General features: G+C 31.6%; 1 protein-coding gene across 3 annotated transcripts in view; it reads right to left on the bottom strand.

The window, feature by feature from the left end:
• Positions 1 to 479: 479 nt before the first annotated feature.
• Positions 480 to 18039, bottom strand: part of LOC106473431 (acetylcholine receptor subunit alpha-like 1) — a 39881-nt gene continuing 22321 nt past the window's right edge. Inside the window, exons 1-4 of one of the 3 annotated variants that reach the window (XM_022402900.1) lie at positions 6322 to 6437; positions 5883 to 6063; positions 2735 to 3559; positions 480 to 1592 (exon numbers count right to left, since the gene is read on the bottom strand). In XM_022402900.1, coding sequence (XP_022258608.1) covers positions 1404 to 1592; positions 2735 to 3559; positions 5883 to 6035 — 1167 coding nt within the window. In that variant the 5' untranslated portion in view covers positions 6036 to 6063; positions 6322 to 6437 and the 3' untranslated portion in view covers positions 480 to 1403. Of the gene's footprint in view, positions 1593 to 2734; positions 3560 to 5882; positions 6064 to 6321; positions 6438 to 18039 lie in introns of those variants that run through there. The other 2 variants (XM_022402897.1, XM_022402892.1) reach the window with 2 other exon arrangements.

Raw genomic sequence — 18039 nt, 5'->3', positions numbered from 1 at the left:
ATTTACAAAATATCGGTATCTTTCCCTTTGCGAAATGACATTATAAACCCAAAGATAACACGTTTTAGTATATTTGTAAGCACGATATTGGTGCATTTCGTACCACACATCATTACCACAAACTGTATTTTTTATCGCCCTCACTGTTCTAAGTATATTATAATCAATACAAATCTATGTTAGTGCTTCACCGTTTTTTATTTCTATGTTTTCACTACAGTATACATGAGGTTATTGAAAGCATTCAATGTAAACTTCAACCAGTAATATTTTACTAATGAACATTAACCATAAATTCACTGTACGAATTAGCATTAGTTTTCAAAATACAGTTTAACGACCAAGACCAAACTTTTAACTATAATTCTCAGTTGAACAAAACTAAAAAGAAAAAAGTGAAATAAAGCTATAACACATAATATAACATATACAAAAAAAATCGAAGAATATCATAATGTGATAATTTTTTTTATCTCTAGCACAGATGAATAGTCAAAAAATAAAGTGTTTTGTATGAGGTAATAGCACATAATCCATAAAAGCTGATGTGATATATATTTATATATTTGTCACTATACCTTTTCCTATTGGAAAGCCTTTGAGTTAGAAAAACTTTTTATCGAGACCTACAACTAATATTTCTTCAACTTTCAGTTTAGTACATATCAGCTTCAGCAGTGTTTTGAAACCATAACCACGAACAGTTGAAAACTGCTTTCGAGCAATTTTAACTCACAACAGACCAGGTAAATTGTTGGTAAGAAATACAAACGAATGAGGTTTTACATGATTTTAAATGAGGAAAGTGTCATCCATCAGTATATATTTATATATAGCATGAACCATTTTGCTCATATGAAACATAATTTCGTTTTGATCTATTTTTCTTATACTTCTATAGCATTTGACATTTGGAAAACTTTACGTAATATCATACACAATAAAGGCTTATTATAAGAAAAGTTTAACTTCTTTGTGCTTCAAACATTGCTCGGACAGATATAACTATTAAAGAATCATTCACACGTGTTATAATAAATCCATAAACTATTTTAACCTTAGTCTATAAAGTAAAACATGAAATTTAAAGCCATATGAGTTAGTTAATTTAAAATAACTCACAACTTTCCAAACATCGACTTTTTTCTTTGGTTAAAGTTTCAATTACCTTATAATTTCAATAAACTTAAGGATCTTCATTACTTGTTGTACTAACTCTGTTAACATGATCACGAAAATATGTTAAGTTCTAGCTCTGTTATCTTAGTCAAAACCAATATTTATAAAACATTGGTCAAAGTTATCCACCAAAAGGTCGCAACAGCTAAGACGATTAGATTACGGACTTAATTAACATAAAACTTATAATTTCGTAAGTTATAATAGATTCAGAGTAAAAGCTATTAATCTTTGATATAATGTAGACGAGCTGGAGCCATTTTGGATAAGACAACATCGATTGGCTGTTGATCATCATAAAGTGCTGGTGCTTCCAATAGGATGCAAGCAGAACCGATGACACAAGCCAATGTGAATATCCAGAGAAAAAAGCGATCTAAAACCATAGCAACAAACTGCCAGTTTCCTTCAATCTGAAAACAGTAAATTACAATTATATTTTAAAACTGTACTGTACAAGATGTATTATTAACATTAATACTAAATGATAAACGTACAAAAATAAATTTCAATAACAAAACATTATCTTAAAGACACTTATTTTTTTCAATTTCAGACTAAGTAACACTGAACAATTTTTGTACATGATAATATCGTTTTTTTTTCAAAACGCATCATGTTTATCATTGAAAACGAAGTGTCCTTTGACTGTTAAAAATGTGAGAGATAAATTGAGCTATAATACTTCTGAATCTGCTAAATGACAAGCAAAAAGTCGTTCCAATTTATTTAAAAGTTGTTAATATTGAGCAATACCCAATTACGTTGGAAGTTAAGAGGGGGGTTTGGATATTTCAATTTTAAACTCAAACCTATAAATACATTAAAATATTTCGTTATATGTTTTCTTTTTCTTTTTTATATTCTTGAATATCAAGTTTGGCCTCAGGAAAAAGACGTATTTCAAATTCTTCGTGTTGAGCCTATAAATGTTTTAAGTTACATGACCAAATATTTTTCTGCTTATTTTTAGATAATCTTTACCCTAGAACACTATCCAATTTTCTTTTTAAAAAACGTTCTTTAAGCATGCAAGCACCAATTTGCTTATAAATCCATATCTTTGCTAGTTACAGAGTCTCACACAAAAAATTAATAAAAGTTTCAGCAATATTGCAATTAATTTCATTAATTATTGCTTAAGTCTCCTACGTATCTTACGTACAAAATTAATTATTTTATCATTTTTATCAGTTCTTTACACTGCGGATTGTTATAGGAAAATTACTTAATATGATGCAATATATAGACTCTATCGATAGTGAACAGCATTTAAAAAAATCGCTAATCTGATAGTTAATTTCTCTATGGTGGTTACCTTTTTTTACTTAAATGGAATTCAGAACCAATATCGTAGTATCTCAATATCTTAATGACCTAAATTGTATACATATTTCTTTATTTATTATTCTTTCTGTGTATATCAGTAAAACAAATAAGTAACTGTAAACTAGCATTATGTATCTACCTAAAGTTTTTAATTATGTCATCTCACAACAAAAAGGAGCTAATATTAAAATTCACAAAAAGAGAAGAATTGGAATATATTTCGTACCTCGGAATAATTGTCTTGGTTTTCCATATGCTGAGCAATAAAATGAATGTTTAAGATTGCTCTCTCCTGTTCAGTACATAACCCTCTGTCTTGGAGAGATGAAGAACAGACATCAGATTCCAGATCTATCACGTCATCGCCAATACTAGCGACTGTGTAACTAGTTTCATGAAATGGACACTCATATTCTAAAAATCCAGGTTTTTTCAGAGGAGAAGGGTGTTTTATATCAGCCTCAGTAAACCTACTTTCTCCAACTTTTTCAGGCTCCCGAGGTCTCTTTATCATCAAGATTTTTGGCAAGATTTCCAAAAAAATTGTGCAAACCCAAGGATGCATATGATGTGAAGACGGCGAACGAAAATTCACGTTTAGAACCACAATGGTGACAAACACGGAAAACGACACCAAGATCATTGTAAAAAGCAGATATTTACCAAGCAAAGGAACTGTTAGGGAGGTCGGAGGAATGATTTCTGAAAGCAACAAGAAAAATACGCCTAAAGAAAGTACGATCGAGATACTTAGTGACACTTTTTCCCCGCTTTCTGATGGTAAATAGAACACTAAGACAGAGAGGAAGGAGATGGCCACACAAGGAATAATGAGGTTTACGGTGTAAAAAAGAGTCTTCCGCCTTAAGGTTATATTAAACGTGATATCAGGATACGGTTCATCGCAGCAACTGTAGAATTTCTCCTTGCGTCTTGCGCGCACCGCCATAATATCCCACTCGACGCTTAAATAGAAATCACTCAAGTCAATTCCTATTACAATGTCAGATTCTTCAGCGTCATCAGACTGGTGTTTATGTTTGAGGTCAACCTACATTATTGCCAAAATTAGAAACGAAAGTTAAAATGGTAAGAAATACATAATTTTACGTACATAAATCTGTGTTGTATAACATGTAACATGGTACAGCCACTGTTTTCATAATCCCTGAGGAAATCTAAACTAAGCGAGCAATTACTCAGACCTATAGCTGCAGGTTAATCATTTTCTTACAAAGATCATGTATATAATACTAACAATGCTGCTGTTTAAATACTTTTTACAAAATATTGTCTTATTTTGACCTGTTCTAACCTTTCTAATCCTGAAGATCCACATTTTAGTTCGGTTTTACTATCGATCTTTGGACAATATCTCATATGAATTTAGGTGTTTGTGGTTTAATATGCTATGTCGACATTTAAAAATAATTTTAAGTATTTTAAAATTAAACTGATGTTATACTAATTTTAAAATATAATTGTAAACTAAGCTTCAAAATATAGCTCGAAGATAAGCCAATTTTAATTTCTAATTATTTCTTAAGGAGAAAAATATATCATAAAGATTTTTACTTCATCAGCCATATTTTATAGTAATATGGGCTCCTTTATACATTCACATTCTTCAAAATAGTATTTTTTATCAGAGCGCAATTTCACCCCAATTTCAATGCTTGAAACATTAACAAATTTAGTTTCTAATCTTATAGAGTTTATTTACGTTAAAGAATAAACAATAATCAGTATTTAATATATATTAGGTCGTCAAGAAATCAAAGTCGCTTTTTTCAGATGAAAAACCCGAACAACTTATATATCAACAAAACTTTTATTAAATGAAATCGTCTCCATTCTTATTGTTGATGCTTTCCATCTTACAATCAGATTGTTAATGCCCTGATTAAAGAAATCACTTAGATTTGAAGCAAAGAAAATGTCAATGTCCTCATTAACACCTTCCACATTTGCATACATTTTCCCACTAAGATGGGGTTGCAGCTAGCGAAAAAGATGGTAATCTGATGATGTCATATCTGGTGAAAATGGTGGGTGTGAGAGAACTTCCCAACACAACTCCATAATCTTGTGGTGCGTCAAATGTGCCACATGTGGACGTACATCGTCGTGGAAAAGAAGGACACCTTTCCGATTGACGAGTGAAGGGCGTTTCTGATGAAGGGCTTGATTTAAACGTTCCAGTTGATGACTATAGATATCTGCATTGAAAGTTCGCTGTGGATTGAGAAGTTCGAAATGAATTACTCCTTTGATGTCCCACCAAACGCAAAGCATCACTTTCTGCGAATGGAGTCCAGGTTTTGGAATCGGAAGTGGTTTTTGTCTAGGACTGAGCCATTGTTTTTGGCGTTTAATATTCGCATAGAGAATCCATTTTCATCACCGTTGACAATTCTGTCCAAAAAATGGTTCACGCGCATTACGTGCCAGAAGAGACGAAGCAAAGTTCACACGTTGGAAAAGATGATCACCAGATAGTTCGTGAGGCACACAAACACCTTTTTTGTGGAGTTTTTCCCATATTCCTTTGATGTTTACATATTGTTTCATGAGAGACGTGCAATTTCAGGTCCATTTCACGAGTGTGTTGCCTTGGGTTAAACGTCTTCAGCGCATCAATATCAATTCCAACATGTCGGACCCTGCTATCACAGTTTTTAAGGCTAACGTTACCTGAACGAAATTTGCTGAACCATCGTTGGCACTTACGAACGTTCAAAACATTTCCATACTTCTTTGATATTCTTTATGCAACAGAGGCATTGTTTCCTTTCTTGTATTCAAACAGCATTACATGCCGAATGTGTGTCTCGTCGTGTGTCATCACAGTAAGGGCTTAGAGTATACTATACCTTACACATCGTCTAGACTACACTAACGTGACGTTTAGGCGGTTTGTTAACTATTATACGTGATGTACATTTTGGGTTGTTTTTTTTGGGGGGGGGGAGGTTAATGAAAGTGTTCCAAAACGGGACATTAATTTCTTGACGATTTAATACATTTTAGAAACCTAACCACCTTAATGACTTTCTGAAAACTTGAATATTAATGTTTTCACGTAAAAATGTTAAGAATAATACAAGTTGATAAAGCTCAAAATAATCTTTTTTATTTTCCTTATTTCTACTAAACGTAGTCAACATCTAGGTCCATTAATGTTTTAAATATTGTGAGGATATTAAAAGTTAAATTTCTCTACCGTTTTTCGAAATGAATTATACCTGTGTTTCAGACACTTCAACAAAATCTAGGCTTATACCTTTTCTTTATAGTTCTTTAAAAAAACCTCACATAACTACATATTTCATTAATATTAGCTATATACCGTTCTCAAATCAATTACAACTCACAGTATAGCCATCATATGTCCAGGAGCCAAATTTCATGGTGCAAGTTTGTTCATCAAATGGAAAGTATTGAACGTTCATCTCGCACGAGCTCTTGTAAATTGCCGGTGGTCGCCATATGACTAAACCGTCGGAATGAAGGACAGCTTTGGTCATAATGGTCACTTCATAGTTACCGTCGGCACTAGAAGTTTAAAAATGTAAAAAACAGTTAATGGTAATAATAATGCATTTCCATTTAAATTGAGACATATCTTTGTGCATAATAGTTATATTTTGTTATAAATAGTTCTGTCTGTTTTTAAGTTTAGCTATAAATCCATTTATATTTTACATGTGAACGTGAATTAAGTATTTTTATATAAGTCGAGTAGCTTTTACTTAAAGATACTGAATGTCAGATAAATAGAAATGTTCAAGGTTAACAGTAGAGCGAATTAACTTGTTGTACAAAACTATATCCGGTAGCCATATTTGTTCAGCTGGAACATGTAGTTTAGATAGTCCTCCGTATTCTTCTGGGTCCCAACGTAGTTTGTAATCTTTCCATTCCTATAAAAATATACCAGAAATGAATCAGAATTACTAGTGTTTTAAAAGGAAGCAAAAACACGAAGTTTTATTCAAAGGAAATTGGATGTCTAGGCGGAAATCAATGAACTTTGTATGAGTCGTAAGCATTAGAATATAAAGCATAACTTTTTCCATTTCTACAGGAGTTCAGGAAACACGTTGATAGATCATTTATAGCGAATGATTAGCTACTAATCTTTGTGGAAATTGAATTCACCAACTACCAACTTCCACGGTCAGATACAGTCATACAACACACAACATTTTTTTTATCGTTCCTAAATATATTTTTCTTTCAACCTGGATACTTTGACTTTTATTAACTACATAACATTCCCTACAAACGAAAAAAGTTATAGAAGAAAGATATAATAATAACAGTAAAAAATAATCTATGAGAACCAAATAAAATTAACAATAACCTCAAAGCATCACGTTCATTAGTTAGTCTTCGAGTAACGACTAACAGTTATTTTAACAATTCTGAAATCTGTGTCTACACTGTGAAAACTATGTTGGTATTTAAGGATTGAATTTATGGTTAGTATGCGCGAAAATACAACATTTAGTGTTTACTTCACAACAATCAGATAATTTCTTAGACATCCATGGTTAATTGTTTGTTTGTTTTAGCGCAAAGCTACACAATAGATTATTTGCGCTCTGTCTACCGCAGGGAATCGAACTTTGTATTGAAGCGTTCTAAGTCCGTAAATTTACCGCTGATCTACTGGGGGGAACCTCCATGGTTTTTAAATAGACTTTAATTTACCACTGATTTAAAAGAGCACTTAAGAAAGTAATGCTATTCACATTTCAATCTGATATGGCACTTTATGCGCGCATAGATTAAGCGCATAATAAAAATAAAAACTCTGCTAGGAATAATGGTTGATCCGAAAACTGCAATCTGAATTTTATTTTATTTTTATTTTTGCTATAGAGAAAATGCAGATATCTCTGTAATAAAATTACATTAGCATTTGTATTTAAGTAAAGAGTAAGATTTTCATCTACAAAGTTTGGTGGAACCAGAAACTACTCTAATTCAGTATGTAAGCAATCTAAATGATATGTTCCGTTAAATTTTGTTCGTATGAGCATACGTTTTTAACTAACTCAAAAGAGGTTTATGCATATTTTATTAGGTACAACTTATCTATTGACTACTAAATGAAATTGTTTAAAAGGTTTAAGTACACGAAAAATTTACGGCTTGTTAGTAAAATACGCAGAAAAATTAACATGTCCTAGATCCGCTAATCACAAACCTTCATTAGTTAATACGAAAACGACTTTTATTTCATTATTTCGTTGTTAAGCAAAAAGCTAAAGAATGAGCTAATAATATGTTGTCCCAAAAGTCACTAGAATAGAACAACAACAAAGTAAGTACAGAACCCTTCCTTGAGGTTTCTTAATAAATACAACAGTAATATTTTAAATGTTATCCTGAACTTTGAATAATATTTAAGTTGCTGTAGTACACAATAACACTGAATATAGCGAACTAATAATAGATACTCCTCTTGGCGCATCGCGTTGGTTATATTTATAGCCGTGGGGAGGTTTTCTAGAAAATTCAGTTTTACGTAACAATACTGGTTAAAGCGTTTATGTGTACAGATATATTGTTGATTCTTAATCTTGAGAATCTACAACTTTGGAGAATAGGCGGGAGTTTCGCAATACCTATCTAACAGTATAAGCTATGTATGTTTCTAAATATAAACTTAGTCAAAACAACGTTCATATTAAAATAAATACATAACAAATTCGTTACATGATCTAAACTTTTCTGTTTGTTTTCACAGAGTTTGAAGAGTCAAATTATGACAACGAACGTTTGGGTGGAGCAGGTAATCTACATTTCTTGAAATTTAGTAGAGATTAAAGTAAGTAAATGTATTAATTATGAAATTACGTTTATTTATATAAAGTTTTCTTTCTAGTCTGGAACTTCCTTGATATCTTATCGAAGGTTAACGATGAGCGAGTTGATTACGAGTTGACAGCAATATATTTCACTTAACTGGGAGCTAGCTAGCTTTGTCCTTCACTGATCACACGCCAATTTTTCCACGGGTGACGTTAGGTAATGTTTTCATAAAAGTACTAATGCCCGATGAGAATCCACTGTTAAATGAGTTGTAATGTTCGAATTTTGTAAATGCTCCTGGTCAAATATCTTAAGTTTCCGATTCACAAGCGTTATAACAATCACAGTTATAGCTTCCAAAGTTTATAAAATGAGTAGCCTAAGAGTTGGCGGTGGGTGGTGATGACTAGCTGCCTTCCCTCTAGTCTTACACTGCTAAATGAAGGACGGCTAGCGCAGATAGCCCTCGTGTAGCTTTGCGCGAAATTACAAAACAAACGTAATGCTTTCTATTGTATTATCTAAAAATTTCGAAGGTCATGAGAATATTTATGACTAAAATAATATTTCGTTTGAAATTTATGTATGATTCACACCAAACCTTAAAATTAAATTTACGTGTATCAGTTTGTTTTAGAAATGTTTTCAATCATTTTTAATCTGTATAATTAAAAAGTTCTTATGATCATTGTTACGTATTGCAAATTTGAAATACTCCGAAGCCGATATTTTAGTTAATTTACGCTATTTGCCAACAAGATTCACACACACCGTTTTCGTTTTATACACAAATACGTTTTAGTATATATACAACAGTACAATTTACAATGACAGTTATTACAAATAGTTACTACAAACTATGATTTATAAACAAAAGTTTCACAAACTAACAAACAAACCAGCTCAAAAATAGAAATCATTACAATTCTGCATTCAAGTAAAACAATTATTTCTTTTTAATTCACATATAGTGGTTTTCTGTTTATCAATTATATTCCAAATTGTGTCAACAATTTTTCTAGATCTGGTATTTAAAACATATATTTCATCATGATTACTGTTGTTGCTTCATATCATTTGTTAAGTCAAATTTAGTTTTAACCTATAATAAATTATTTGTTTTCGCTTGAATGTGAATTTATTATAAGAAATTGCCTTCCGCGAACCGAAAAGTATAAGAAGAATAGTACGTAATCCTTTGGCCTGGCATGACAATCTGTGGGTCGCAGGTTCGAATCCTCGTCCCACCAAACATGCGAGTCCTTTCAGCCGTGCGGGCGTTGTAATGTGACGGTCAATCACACTATTCGTTGGTCCAGAATTCATAGTCCAGTCAACTTAATGATAAAAAAGTGTTTTATTTCTTCAAGTTTAAGTACCAAAATTTCACAGCCTATTTATCTACGGATAGGCCTAACTTTACAAATGAACAACGTCTCAACAGAAATTCTACTTACACTTAGTTGCTAATTTCTTATCTGTTGTATCTTGCTGTAAACACAAACTCGGCACTTACAGCACTGAACTAACAAATTGGAAACAACAGAGAAACTGTTTAATAATTACTCGTTAATTATCTGACTAATAGACTCACTAAAATAATAATTCATTACTTAAGACTCATTGTATCTTACTAACAGACTCAAAGATCAATAATCATGCATTTAACCTAAATCTCATTTTGTACTACTCAAACTTTTATAAAAATTGTAGAAAGGTCCATAAGTTAAGCCAATTTTCATTACGTGATTTTGAACTTCCCTCTGGCCAAACGATAATACATATATCTAATTTAAAAACATAGCCTACAAAACTATTATGTGATTAAAGCCATAATTTAGTAGCTTATAGAAAATATGATAGCATATAAGTTTCAGAAATCGTCAAAGTAACTTTAAAAATAACTTATCTCACTCTTAAACAAAACAAAAGAGGAAATGTGAATAAAATCATACTTAGTATGAACGTTTCTGGCTAGTGTTATAAATTATTTACTATTTTTATGTTTTATGTAACATTAGCTAACAAAAAATATTTACCATGCCATATGAATGTCTTATATTAAAATACTTTATCTTATCCTGTATATTTTAATATGTAATTAATAAGGCAGAATTACTATAGCCTATATATTATATTACATTACTGTTACACTATACATAAGGCCCGGCATGGCCAGGTGGTTAAGGCATTCGCCTCGCAATCTATGGGTCGCGTGTTCGAATTCCCGTCCCCCAAACATGCTCGCCCTTTCAGCCGTGGGGTATTATAATGTGACGGTCAATTCCACTATTCGTTGGTAAAAGAGTAGCCGAAGAGTTGGCGGTAGGTGGTGATGACTAGCTGCCTTACCTCTAATCTTACACTGCTAAATGAGGGACGGCTAGCGCAGACAGCCCTCGTGTTGCTTTGCGCGAAATTCAAAAACAAACAAATAAACAAACATTGTGACATACTTCTTGGAGTTCTAGTTCACCGAATTAGTTTATTACATATTGAAACTATTACAATGTGTTTTTTCAAAATTACTATTCAATATAATCTTAAACATATAATGTTTCAAATATACCGTTCTATAGATAATAAACATCTAGTTAGCATGTTACAACCTTTTACAAATTTTAGCGACGATACAGTGGAAGAATGAATTTAAGGAAAAATGAAACATTAAACAGAAAAAGATTCAAGCAATCTGCGTAAGTTTCAGTCATAACAGTTTTCGCTTTGAGTAAAATCAAATCAAGGCACTTCATAATGATATTTTTATCTAAAAAATTTACTGAGTATTATATGTAAGAACGCGGTACTGAGTCTAAACGACTTGTGTCTTTTATTATTAAAGTTAGACCATACGAACTTGGCCATGACAAATACTTGTGGATCAAAAGTATTTTGGAGGCGAAGGAAATCTTAATAGGTTTTGTGTAACCTAATATAAACGGAAATGAAAAAACATTCCTGCCTCACTGGACATTTAGCTCAGGGTGCAGCTTATTCTAAAAGATCAGTTATTTGAATTACTTGAAGAAATGTGTTTGCGACATGGTTTGACTTATATGGGACATATTAAAAGCAAAGTATTATCGTGGATATATGTTATCAAACAACATGAAATAAGTTCTGTTAGAATAATTTCTTTTTCAACTCCAATGTTAAAGGAATTCGAATTTTATATTAAAAGTTAATACAAAACTGAAACATCTGTTTTATTTTTAACTAAATCTGTACATAGCTGACTTAAGGAACCTTAAGTAATGTAGTACTTTCAAAAATTGACATTTAGAAACATTAAACTAATTGTTTGTTTGTTCAATTAATTTGCATACCAGCAACTATTCACAATGTATGTACAAAGCATGTTGGATTCTTGAAATTCCATTTAATTTTTCTGAGCAAAATCAATCCAAATAAACAACTACATGTAGATATACCTTTCAAAATCGCAATAAACTTAGGATGATGGAATTTCGAATAATCAGTTGGAATTGTTTACAATAAACATTTAAACATTTCGTTGCAATGAATTTTCTACTTTCATGCAATAAATCTAACGATATTTTATAACAAGTAATGTAGATTTCCATTTAACTGAGACAGGAAAATTCGAATCAAGCTTTTCACTAAGGAATTATTTAAATTCATACAATATAGTATTTAAAATCTTTATTTTCGTGTAACAAGTATTTTCATTGTTAAATATTATTTGAAAATTATTTCTTCTCAAACAAATTATGACGCATTTATAAATGATTAATAATCTAGAATCGAACAATTTGAAGTCAAAATCCATTTGAAAACATATATATATTTTCTTTCTATTTGGATGCTTATCATGAATTAATTTTTAGAAAAAAAATGGGTAATCTCTACGGTATTATTTCATCATAAACAATGTTCTTTCAAAGTGAGAATGAGTATATACAAATAAATTATCTCGTATGCATATAATATTTTAAAATGGGATTAAGTTACCTGTTATTTCATCATAAACAATGTTCATTCAAAGTGAGAATGAGTATATACAAATAAATTACCTCGTATGCATATAATATTTTAAAATGGGATTAAGTTACCTGTTATTTTATCATATTCATGTTATTTCAGAGGCATATTGCCTTTAATGAGTTTTATAGATATCACGTGTAAACATTTCTAAACACATTTTTGGCAAATGAGCTTGGTAATTAAATGAGAAGTTTATTATTTGAGATATTTTAATTTGAAGTATTTCTTTTTTTGCAATGATTTAATTTCTTTCTATGTTCATGATAAAAAGATATGAATGATAATGATTTTGCAAACGAGTTTAAATAAAATACGCTTTAGTATTCCAGATATATATTTATCAGCCATACAGAAACGTGATATAAAAAAAATCTTAAATATATGAAACCACAAACTGTAAAAATGTAATACCAAAGTGGGTAATTTAAAGGACAAAAAAGAGAAAACTGGCCTCCTTTTTATATTCATGTTGCTGCTTATTACGGTTCCAATAAAAATGGAACCAAGTTTTCTTCTATGAGATCATTAACTAGTAATCTTAAATAGATAATAAACCGGGTTCTAATGTTAAATACCCAAAGTGAATCAATGTGAGATTTAGAATAAAGTGAGATCTATTAGAAGTAAGATGAAAAAAATGTTTTAATTGTTTAAGTTTTGTTCGATTTTAATAAAATATTAGTTTAACGAGTTTCCTTGGGATGTTGAGAAACATTTTTAACTTAAAATTCAACTTAGTTCCAGTATAACAATTTATGGGTCATGCAGGTATAACTATATCAGAAAACAAGATATAAGAATCTACACTATACGCAACCTTTCAAAACATCGAATCATACACTTCTTTATATTCACTGAAGATTTTTAAAATTCAAAATAGCGTCAAAGCAACTAGATAAAATGTTCAAACGTCCAACTATACAGACCAGTAGGTATTGATTTTAATAACAATGAAACAAACCTTTTTATGTATTTGTATCTGGCGCCCAGTAAATCAACGTATACCAATATCAGAATCTTCGATATGCTACAGGTCTTGTTAGCTACAACGCAATATTAAAATATTATCCAAACATTTATTTACAAAAATACCTCTGTAGGTCTTATTCTCTCTTAGATAGAAAAAGATAATTAATAAGTATATACATAGTCTTTCCTTATTAATTATTAAGATGTGAACGCCTTTTACAAACTGGCGAAGCATAATTATAATTCATTATACTTGTCATACGACACTATGTTAGGCCAGTTATTTTTCAACACTACATTTTTAATCTAGACCCTTAGGAATTTTCAAGAATTAGAAAAGGGTATAGTATACATAACCGAACCATAACCCGAAATTTAATTTGGTTACGCTTTAAATAGTTGACTTGAAGCTTAAAGTGGACAAGATGCTTTTATTTTTCTTGATCTTGTTGAAATAAATATTCTAGAATATTACAGAAAACAAATTGTGCTGCTATTACACTACAAAACAAGAGCTTTGAATAGATTATAAGAAGTGTATATTGTAATCAATCATAAATACATTAAGATGTTGCTGTAAAAAAACACAATAAAAAGCTAAAGAAACTCGTATGACTTGCAGAAACAGATGATAAATTAAAGATTAGAAGAAAAAGCTGGACTTTACTCAAAAGACATTCTGCTTATTCAATTAACTTCCATTGTTTGAATACTTAAACCAACAATATTCTAGCTGACCTACTATTCACGCATCAACCGTGACTGGTTGTGGGCATATAATAATCCTAAAATACCAATTATAAATTCAATAAACACAAAACCACACTATTTAGATTGAAGAACTAAAATTATATATATTCAGCTTTATAATGTAAATCGGCCACATATGACCAGTGTGTTATATATTTTGTCAGTTTGTTGTTCATTATAAATGTATAAATATCTATTGTTGAGCGTTTGTGTTGAATGTCAAAAAAGTTCACTTGCAAAAACTTCTATGTAGGAAAATAAAGGAAAGATATTGTTTTGTTACAATTCATGTTTTAATTGTCACTAAACATATCTTCCTTACTTATTGTACCATATGTGTCACAGAAGATAAGAATTAAGACTTCACTTTGTTTAAAAGCTACTGCAAGATAACTCTGTGATCTCATTTACTAACATATATAATGTAACTTATTGTGAATTTGAAGCTTATGAATCTAATGTTGCTTTAGTTTTTTTTTTGTTATGGCTTACTAAGCTGAAATATTTCTTACGTGTTGCGTATACAAATGTGTAAAACTGTTTAAACAACATTAGCACTGAGATAGTAGTAAACGTTAACGGAAGATAACTAAACAACTCTGTTTTGAAATGATTTTATTGAATAAGAATCTGAATGTTTAAGTTCTACATGTAATGACTGATTACATTTTTATTCAGTTGATTCGTAATTTCTAATTTTAACACCAAACAATAAATTAAAAAGAGATAAACAATTTAATTTGATAAACAAATATGTACATTTATATGAATCTCTTCTTAATTATCGAGATTCGGTCCATGTTTTGGACCAGTGAGGGTCAAGTTCAACGTTGACCTTTTCCTCCCTCTCAGAAATTCTTGTTTTGTTTGCACTATTACTGAATCCAAGGTAATAACCCTTGTTGCATTACTCTGAGTATGTTAAATTTTGTCCAATGTCCGCTGTTTTTCATTATCATACCCTTTTAGTGCCATGTCCAATTCATGGGGTAATATTAACTCGTCTGTTTTTACTAGCTTCACTTATGTATGATCGCACTATTAGTCCGTGTTGACAATGCAGTTCCGCTTAGCAGTCATACACACACACACACACACATAATCCTATTTTTGCATTCAAAACCCTTTTAAAATAGAGCTACGTTTGTGTCTCTGATTCAGTTAACCTAGCACTGTTTGGCCTGTAAATTTCTTATTTATGATGTTTAGAGGGTAGAGGTACTTAGCGCTTGATTCATCATGTATTATGTAACTCTCTGGCTTGCTCATCAGTTTGTTTTTGTTAACATTTTTCTTATGATATTGAAGAGAGTTATCCAGGAGTCTGTCTGATAGAGTTGGGATGTTTGAACAGTAGTGTAGAAATACTGAGTATGTTAATCCTGGGACTGTATATGCTTTCGTTAAAATATTGTTTTTTAATTGCTGTAGTTTGTTGATGTGTGTTTTTTATACATTTATCCTTGTTGTACAGGCATATTCTACGACTCGTCTTATGTAAAATTTTAATATGTTTTCTGGTGATGGTCGTTGGTAGTTGCCAGTCAGACTCTTAAGGTAACTCGCTTTTTTTCCAAATTTTGGTTTTTATACTATTAATGTGTGGTATCCAGTTTAATTTTGAGTCAAGTGAACTTTACTGATGTTGCAACCTGTAAGAAAGTCCCATCTAGATATAACTATGATATTAATTTGCTTGTTTTTGTACGATCTTGTAAATAATATGACTTGTATTTTGTGCGCATTAATTTTAATTCTCCATTTAATGCAGTACAATTCTATTTCGTTTTATAGTTGTTGTATATTGTATGTTGCTGTTGTTGGGTTTGGGGCACTCTTCCAGATTGCAACATCAACTGCGAATTGTGAGAAAAAAATTGGTTTGGGTCGTTGAGAGGCATGTCATTGACATATATGTTAAACAGGGTAGAGCTAAGTACTCCTCCTTGAGCAGCACCAGCCTCCGGAGTGCAGCACTCGGAGTAGGTGCCCTCAACATTTACTCTGATGCTTCTGTCTTTCAGGAAGTTTGAAACTCAGCAAATAGATTCTATGGGGAGGTGCAATTTGGACAGTTCATATCTGAGTCCATAGGTGGCCATACTTTATCGAATGTTTTTTTTCATCTTCTTCATTCCTTTATTGTGTTGATTATGTCAGTGTTTGGTTGCCAGTTGGTTTGGGTATGCATTTGTCTGCTGTTTTTATGAGGCTTTCTGAGATTACTGAACAGTACCTGTCTATATCCAGGCTGCTAGTGGCTGTTGTGATCGGTTCATGTTGGAGAACCTCTATTAATATCTCCTCATATTTCTTCCAATTTACTTTTTTATAGTTACATTTTTCTGTGTTTTTTGGTTGATTTTGGTGTGGTGAGAGATCGAAGACATTCCATATCGGTAAATGTTCGCTGTCTGAATCTTCTACGTTGAATGTTAGAAAGTTGTATATTAATGTTGGTGAACACATACACAGGTCTAGTATATCACTGGAGTGATATCTGTCACTGGTATGTGTTGGTGTTGTATCGTTTAGTAAGTAGGTATCTGAATCTTATTAATGTTGGGGAACACATACACAGGTCTAGTATATCACTGGAATGATATGTATCACTGGTATGTGTTGGTGTTGTATCGTTTAGTAGGTATCTGAATCTTATTAAAAATTATTAAACGTTATACTCATTAAACATTTTATTTTCATATGGCACAGCGAAACCTCATTAATCTCACGCTGTATGACAGTGCGGCTTGGCATGGCCAGGTGGATAAAGCGCTTGACTCGCAATCCGAGAGTCGCGGGTTCGAATCCCCGTCCTACCTAACTTGCTCGCCCTTTCAGTCGTGAGGGCGTTATAATGTAACGGTCAATCCCACTATTCGTTGGTAAAAGAGTAGCCCAAGAGTTGGCGGTGGGAGGTGATAAGTAGCTGCCTTTCCTCTAGTCTTTCACTGCTAAATTAGAGACGGGTAGCGCAGACAGCCTTCATGTAGCTTTGCGTGAACTTCAAAACAAAACAAAACGTATGACAACACCCGAGCTAAACTCTGATGGCTGTACGATGCTTCCTTCTTATGAGAAGTAATATGTGTGTGTTGGTGACTGTTTTCCACAAAATGGAAGAACAAGGTTTGTTTAGATATTGCCACAGAATATGTTAAATTGAGTATTATGAAAGCATTGTTCTTAAAGAAAAGGTCTTATAAAAAATATTATTTTAATCTTCTTTAAAAATGAATAAGAGTATAGACTAGAAAATACGGACATTTTTAATATGCTATATACTGTAGTAAACAGAGCCCTTATTGTTCAACGGAATTTATAACGTTAAAAATCGGATTTTGATACTTGAACGAAGCACAGATAGCCAGCTCATTGAATAGCTTTGTACTTAATAACAATAGAGAAACTAAATATAACAGGGTTATATAAACTTAAGTTAAGAAACCAAATTATTCATTTATGTTTTTTCACACTGAACTCTCACTAAACTCTCGCAACTGCAGTCAAACTACTAAAATCATCATTCTCTCAAAAATCAAGGTGTTTATATAGCACACCAGTGTAATCTAATGTAGGCGGGCCACATCCCGCATCTCGACCTATTTTATTCGCTCGCTCATTCAACATTAACCATGATTAATTTCAGGTTTTCATTCAAAAAAGTAATTGAAAAATATACTTTAATAAGAATATCTCATTCCAGTAAGTCCTGATAATAAAAACTTATGGCCAACCAATGTTTTTCATTTTTCATGAATTTTATGCTTTCCAAACTGGGTAGTTAAAGAAACACATAATTGGCAAACACGTAAAGATTTAAATTATAGATCTTCGGCGGCTTTTTCAATATCATATTCCGTTTTCCCTTTAATTTTCATTTAAAATTCTAACTCTAATTTTTATCTTATTCGTAAAACGTACACTTCAGAGAAGAAACTGCTGGATATATATATACACTGAGTGGTCACTAGTAAATAGACA

Source organism: Limulus polyphemus, unplaced genomic scaffold, assembly GCF_000517525.1.
Source record: "Limulus polyphemus unplaced genomic scaffold, Limulus_polyphemus-2.1.2 Scaffold130, whole genome shotgun sequence".
NCBI lineage: Eukaryota > Metazoa > Arthropoda > Merostomata > Xiphosura > Limulidae > Limulus > Limulus polyphemus.
The sequence above is the reverse complement of the archived record's forward strand: the minus strand, read 5'-3'. Positions and strand labels throughout refer to the sequence as shown.